This window comes from Periophthalmus magnuspinnatus, chromosome 5 (assembly GCF_009829125.3).
Source record: "Periophthalmus magnuspinnatus isolate fPerMag1 chromosome 5, fPerMag1.2.pri, whole genome shotgun sequence".
In the NCBI taxonomy this organism is placed as follows: Eukaryota; Metazoa; Chordata; class Actinopteri; order Gobiiformes; family Gobiidae; genus Periophthalmus; species Periophthalmus magnuspinnatus.
In genome coordinates, this window is record NC_047130.1 from 18494884 (window position 1) to 18502296 (window position 7413).

The 7413-nt window shown below is 36.9% G+C and overlaps 1 protein-coding gene across 1 annotated transcript; it reads left to right on the forward strand.

The window, feature by feature from the left end:
• Positions 1-926: 926 nt before the first annotated feature.
• On the forward strand, positions 927-5915 carry zgc:113184 (uncharacterized protein LOC553745 homolog). Its single transcript, XM_033966860.2, has 4 exons — positions 927-1007; positions 2435-2554; positions 4411-4757; positions 5584-5915. The coding sequence occupies exons 2-4, from the start codon at positions 2443-2445 to the stop codon at positions 5773-5775; spliced, it is 651 nt and encodes a 216-aa protein (XP_033822751.1). The 5' UTR covers positions 927-1007; positions 2435-2442; the 3' UTR covers positions 5776-5915.
• The last annotated feature ends 1498 nt before the right edge of the window (positions 5916-7413 follow it).

A 7413-nucleotide genomic window follows, 5' to 3' on the forward strand; every position in this document is an offset into this window, starting at 1 on the left:
AAAAGCTTGAGCGGTCGTGTCTATATTTAAATCTGTAATAGTCCTATGACCACAACTCTCTGAGGGAAACCAATGCATTTTCACAAGTCTGACCAGCCAACACCTGTTGTCCATCAGGGCCAAAGCACTGATGCCAAAATGCCACATACAGGAAACTGATAAGGGCAGGAGTTTCTGAATAAAACATGAGATATCACTGCAGATTAAAGTTTCTGCAACTTTTAATTTGGCATATAGAACCGGGTGGTAACAAGATTAAATCATTATATTGACAAGAAACGGGTCTACCTTTAAAGATGCATTATGTAATTTTTTGGAGCAGTTTGTCTTTATGGTCATTGCTTTACCTGAATGTTCCACACAATACCCCAGCTTAAACCTGTGAAACTTTCATTGTTGAATTATAGTGCTTTTATTATTCAAAAATACATTGTACAACGTGCATTCTTTTTGGCAGCACAGTCACCTTTCCACAGATCTGGTCTGTAACTTGGTTTAATGAAGTCACCCCCTTACGATGGAAAAAGATTAATGCCATAACACAAGAGGGTGGCGCTCTTGATTAGACAAAAAAAAATTACATAATGCATCTTAAAATGAACAATAACATACCCTCACATTTCTCAGATTCTTCTTCTTCTTCTTCTTACTATTATTATTGTATTTTCATTTAGCCTATTATTATTTAGTGCAACTCATTTTTATGCAGAAATGAAAAAGTAACCTGTTTGGGATACGATCATTTTATATATATATTTAAGTAATTTTCTTTTTAAATCTTTTTACATCACAGTATTTATCTGTGTTTATAAAAAAAATAAAATAAACGTTTTGTGGCTAATTCCTTTTGTTTACGGAAGCCAGATGAGCGCTCTTTTGTGATGACGTCATGACGTAGCGGAGCTCGTCTGACCAGAATCAAAACACACGCCTCTTCCACGCACAAAAACCTCACAGAAACTCCACGAACTTCCTCCTCCCAGGAATTGTGTCGCTGAAAATCCAAAGTGAGTAAAGAAAAATTACGAGTTCATTCTGATGACCAAGGGATTTTAAAGTAAGTTTAAACGGGTGAGCTTCTTCAATTTTGCTGTGTTAGCCCAGTTATTTGTTTTATAAGATCACAACGAAATACTACTGTAAAATCTAACTCTAACATTTACACTTCTGTAATTAATTAAATTTGTATTGAAATATAAGGGACTTCACTTCTTCATATTTCCACTTTTTGTCATAGATTGTGGTACCATTTGTGCTTCTTTTCTAGTCAAGTGATTAAATGCGAATTGTTCTTGAATAAGGCATAATAATTCTCCATAGATACAGTTTTATAATGTTTCTTTAAGTTCCACATACTTTCACTTCCCTGTTTTGAACCAGTTCCTCCTGACAGTTTTAGCTCACACTTCTTACAGAGAAACACATTACCAGAAACAGCTTATTTCTTAAATGTTCTAGTTAATATTATGTCTTAGTTTCTTAATAATGTGCAATAGAGATTAATTAGGATACAGTTGTATTATTAAATTGTGGTTTAGCTGTATCTATAAGGACAAAAGATTAGGAGAGGTTAAGTACATAATACACATTTGATTTGTTTGTGGGAAAACCTTTGGTCTAGAAATGTTTGTTTGAATCTACAGAGAAAAAGACAGTTAATCACATGGAACTGTGCTTGAAATAATTGTTCTAACCAATTACAAAATGTACTGTACACACTGTTGGACCATCTGTCATCTGCAGTGATGGGAAGAATACTTTAAAACTATATTTAGTTAAAAAATACTGAATACATGCATTAAAATGTATTTTGTACTGTAGCCAGTCAGAGTACTGTGTTCTGAATACTGAATACTTACACTGAGTTTCATTTAAATGATGGCACTTTGTTACATGATTATCCTTCTACCCGAGTATAATTATAAATATATTCAGTTAAAGAGACTGCTGCCTAATCATCCAAACAAAGTTATAAATTGAGATGTTTTTCACTTGTTAGGTAATTTTATAACACAAACTTACTTTTTCTGACATTCACAGGCACATTCTCACATGTTTTCTCTTTCTGGACACTTGCACTCTTGTTCTGATGCTGCTGTTGTATATATTTTGTACCTCTAAGTATTTTATTTTATTTTTTAAGCATATCTTTTTAACTTTCTGCATGCCCTTATTTGTATTTGTATTTATTCAGTGTGTTTTATGCTGCACTTTATCACCAAAGTAAGTTCCTAGTTTGTGAACTGTGTTCACAGACGATGGCAATAAAAGTCTTCTGATCTGATCTAATCTGATCTATCTGAGTATAATTATAAAGATATTCACTTTTGTAAACACCACCTATTCCTACTGTGTTTGATTTCTTTCTGTCCAGTCTTAAGGAGGAGAAGAATTAATATTTGTCTTATGTTATTGTCTTTTATGTTTTGTGCAGTTGTTACGATGGAGGAGGCGTATGCTCAGTTGTATCAACAGTTTGTGTGTCTGAGGTCTCTGTGTCTGAGACAGGCCTCTATGCTCCAAAAACTCACCGCTGCTCTCAAACAACAACAAGGTACTGAACTACACAATACAGACCTGGGTTAGCTCTAGTTTAGTTCCTAGTTCAATCCTGGTTTAAGTCTAGTTTAGTTCTGGTTTAGTCCTGGTTTAGTCCTAGTTTAATCCTCGTTTATTCCTGGTTTATTCCTGGTTTAGTCCTGGTTTAGTTCTGGTTTATCTCTGCCAGAGTAAGTTCTTGTGTGACTCTGATTTAGTCCTGATTTGGCTCTAGTTTACCCTGGTTTAGTCTTGGTTCATTTCAGGTTTATTCCTGGTTTGGTTCTGTATTAGGCCTGGTTTAGTGCTTGTTTAATCCTGCACATGCTAACTTCACAACTTTTTAAAATCCATGTAGTTTAACATTGAGCTGGAGACAGGTGAGAATTCAATGGCGAGATTTGCTGTTTAACCCTCAGATTATAGACCTGTTTTATGGTTAATATCTTTAATTATTGGACCTATCCAAGTGAAGCCAAAAATATCACAAAGTTCAACATCTTCTCTGTACAAATAAACATTACACTATGTGCAGAATTATGAGGCAAATAAGTATTTTGACCACATCATCCTTTTTATGCATGTTGTCATACTCCAAGCTGTATAGGCTTGAAAGCCTACTACCAATTAAGTATATCAGCTGATGTGCATCTGGGTAATGAGAAGGGGTGTGGTCTGATGACATCAACACCCTATATCAGATGTGCATAATTATTAGGCAACTTCCTTTCCTTTGGCAAAATGGGTCAGAAGAGAGATTTGACGGCCTCTGAAAAGTCTAAAATTGTGAGATGTCTTGCAGAAGGATACAGCAGCCTTGAAATTGCCAAGCTTTTGAAGTGGGATCACAACAACAATCAAGCGTTTCATGACAAATAGCCAACAGGGTCACAAGAAGCGCGTTGAAAAAAGAAGGCGCAAAGTAACTTCCCAAGAATTGAGGAAAATCAAGCGTGAAGCTGCCAAGATGGCATTTGCCACCAGTTCTGCCATATTTCAGAGCTCCAACGTTACTGGAGTGTCAAAAAGCACAAGGTGTTCAATACTCAGGGACATGGCCAAGGTAAGGAAGGCTGAAAAACGACCACCACTGAACAAGAGACACAAGATAAAACGTCAAGACTGGGCCAAGAAATATCTCAAGACTGATTTTTCTAAGGTTTTATGGTCTGATGAAATGAGAGTGAGTCTTGATGCGCCAGATGGATGGGCCCGTGGCTGGATCAGTAAAGGGCAGAAAGCTCCACTCCGACTCAAACACCAGCAAGGTGGAGGAGAGGTACTGGTATGGGCTGGTATCATCAAAGATGAGCTTGTGGGACCTTTTCAGGTTGAGGATGGAGTCAAACTCAACTCCCAGTCCTACTGCCAGTTCCTGAAAGACACCTTCTTCAAGCAGTGGTACAAGAACAAGTTAGCCAAAGATAGCCAAAACAAAAAAAAAAACTCTCTCACTTCCAAAAATATTCAGCTTCGATATTTGTGAGTCTTTTGGGTTGATTGAGAATATAGTAGTTGTTCAATAATAAAATTAATCCTCAAAAATACAACTTGCCTAATAATTCTGCACACACTATAGTTTACTCCTGGTTTAGTCCTGGTGTAGTCCTGGTTTAGTTCTCGCTTAGTCCTGGTTTACCCCTGCCAAAGTAAGTTCTTGTGTGATCCTAGTTTGGTCCTATTTTAATCCAGTCCTTATTCAAATACTGGCATAAAGTTCAATGTTTTTTTCTGTATAAATAAACAAGTCTAATTATTTTTTCACAATAATACATTTTTAATTTTTTTTTACTTCATACAAATACATTGTTTTGTGTTTTATACCAATCTACTATTGACCAAAAAATCTTGCATAAATTCCTTTCTTTCCAGGAGGCTCAAAAGGAGATCTGGACGACATCTCATCAATGACACAGTTGGACTCTGAATATCCTGAGTACCTGAATACAACTCCTCACCCTCCTCTCATCACTCCAACAGCACCATGTGGCATTCAGGAGCCTTCCAAAAACATGGGAAACTTCTCCGACCTCCTGGCACAAGACATGTCCAAGCTGGCCTTGGATACCAGCGTCCAGAAGAAAGATCCCAAATCCGACCTCAGCATTCCTCAGCCTCTCTCTTCAGTCCTGACCCTATCGAATGGAGCCTCGTACAATAAATGCCTTCGTCATAATGGTGAAGAAGCACTTAATAAAAATGAAGCACTTAATAAAAATGTAAGTTGTTATCTATATTTGCACAATTTGATGAACAGTTTTTGATTTTTATTGACAAGCAAATGCAGTTTTTATTATATTTCCAAATTTTGCATTTTCAAATTGGGATTTTGTTCAAAGTGCACATTTTAAGCATTAATTAAAGGTGCACTATGCCATACTGTATTCCACAGTATGGCATTAAGCTTCTGTGCTGCATGTATTCAATTACAGCTGTTTTTATTGCTTGAAAAACTGTGAGCGAGCTGGCCTCTCCGCAGACCGGACCCGTAACTTAGCCGAGTGGTGTCACCTGCTTCTGTCCATGGAGATTAATAATGAATTCCATGCATTATTTTCCTCCATAAAAAAGACTGTAGAGTTAGTTGTTTGCAGATGACATTTTATTACCTGATACCTTACATTACTTGTTTCTACTGCCTAAAATGCTCCACAGTATGGCATTAAACGCTTAAAAACCTTGAAAAACATGCACTCTGACCATGAGCGGGGTCACCTCTCAGAGCTATAGTTTGATCTGGTAGCATTAACAACTTGCTTTCATGAAGATGGATTTGTTTAATGCCATACTGTGGAGCATTCCAGGCAAAACAATAACAACCCATTTTGTGTGTTAAAATGCAGGTGTTTGTAGTAATTCTGTGAGTTCTTTGGTCTAGTCAATAATAATCAGGTTCAACATCTGTGCATTTATCTTTTGGATATTTCATGGCAAAGTACAGTGTGATCTGAAAACCACCTTATCAGACCCTCCACAAGAAGAGTTCCACCTTTTAAGATAATGACACTGACTATTTTACATCTTTATCTGTTATTTTCTACCCAGATCCCTGTACCCGGCACCCTGACCCCCTCCTCAGGTAACCCTTACACCTACGCCCTCACTCCCTCCACTGGACTGATGCTTTCTGATGTGGCTCTGCAGTCTCACATGTGCGAGATCTGCCAGGCTGTGTTCCCTGCAAACACCACCACCAGAGGGCAGTATCTACAACACCTCTACACACACATCACATAGCAGAGATGGGCCATGGACTGAACTTCTCTCTGTGAATTAATGAACCAATATGGGTAATTTTTAGATATAGAGTGGTATGTATAGTGAGCACATGTCTTCTCTAATGGTGCAATGGGCCAGTATTTGTGTTTATTATATTATTATGATATAAAACGTGAAGAGAATCAAATACCAATATATTTGCATATTTTGTGAATGAAATGTTGTCTTTCTTCTGTGAATTGAAACTTTACTAATTGCTATTAAATACTATACAATAGAGAGTTTGTTACTCTTACTAACTTACAGTGTGAACAGTTTAGATCTTAGATATGGCATAGTGGTTAGATAGATCCCTAATAATGAGAAGTTCACCGGTTCAATACCCTGGACTTAGAATATACTTTCTCTGTGGAGTACTTACTTAGAGGTACCACTCTTGTGCAGTGGTGGAAGGTAACAAGTACAGGTAGTAAAGTACCGTACTTAAGTCTTTTTTTTTTTTAAACTTCACTACATTTGAGAGCAGTATATGTACTTTCTACTCCACTGCATTTTTTAACTGGGCTGAAAAGTAAAAGTACTTTTCATATGATGTGAGGGCTTATTTTTAACATCCTGACATTTTTTACATTGTTTTTGAGCAAATAAAAATAAATGCAAAGAATTCATAAGAAAAATAAGAAACTCATTTGTACTGCTCCTGTTGACCAAAATCTGTATAATTTTGTAAATCAATATCACTGCATTTAATACTTTTTTACTTTTACTTTTTTACTTTTTACCCTTTAAGTGCAGAAGTTTTCATGTAATACTCTTACTTTTACTTACCTCTGTATCTTTTATTTTTACTTAAGTAACAAAACTGACTACTGGTACTTCTTCTACCATTTTAATCTTGCTGAGTGAAGCCCAAAGGAAGTATATTAATATATAATATATATAATTAGAAGAAACCCACATTTAATCTGTAAACTGGACAAGTCTCTTCTTCTTCCTCTGGACCATAGCTGGACAACTGAGGGAATACACAGATATAATTTGCATTCATAATAATAATAATACTAATACATTAGACTTATATAGCACTTTTTTGACAAGACGACAGTGGAAATAACGGGGGGATGCCGGACTGAACAGGTGAGTTTTTAGTAGTGATTTGAAGTGCTGCAGTGAGTCCGAGCTCCTGATGGGTTGTCTAAAGTTGTCTAAAGACCATATTGTTATTTTTCCTCATGTAAAGAATGTTCAACAACCGTCTCCTACATTTTCACATTTTGAAAATTCGAACTTTTGCTTTTATCAACAGGCTGCTGCTTGCACTCAAATGTCCCATGAGTAAATTATTAGAAATATGCAGAGAAGGCTTAGGTATGAAGCCATGGAAAAAAGCCAGAAAATTGCCAGTACCACACTATTTCCTTGGTTACCAGTTTAGTTTCCAGATTACGAGCTTGGTTTCCTGGTTATGTTACATGGTTACGTTCCATTCTCACAGTTTAAACGATGCAGCAGTGCATTTCTGTGTGAGAGAGCGCAGAGAGCCAAAAGCAGAGCCACCAATGTTCTGGATCTGCTGCATGTGTGAATGGGACTGAGTGTTCTGGGACCGGCTCACAGGGGGCGGTGCTAGTCATGCCCTCGCGCTGTCATTGGAGG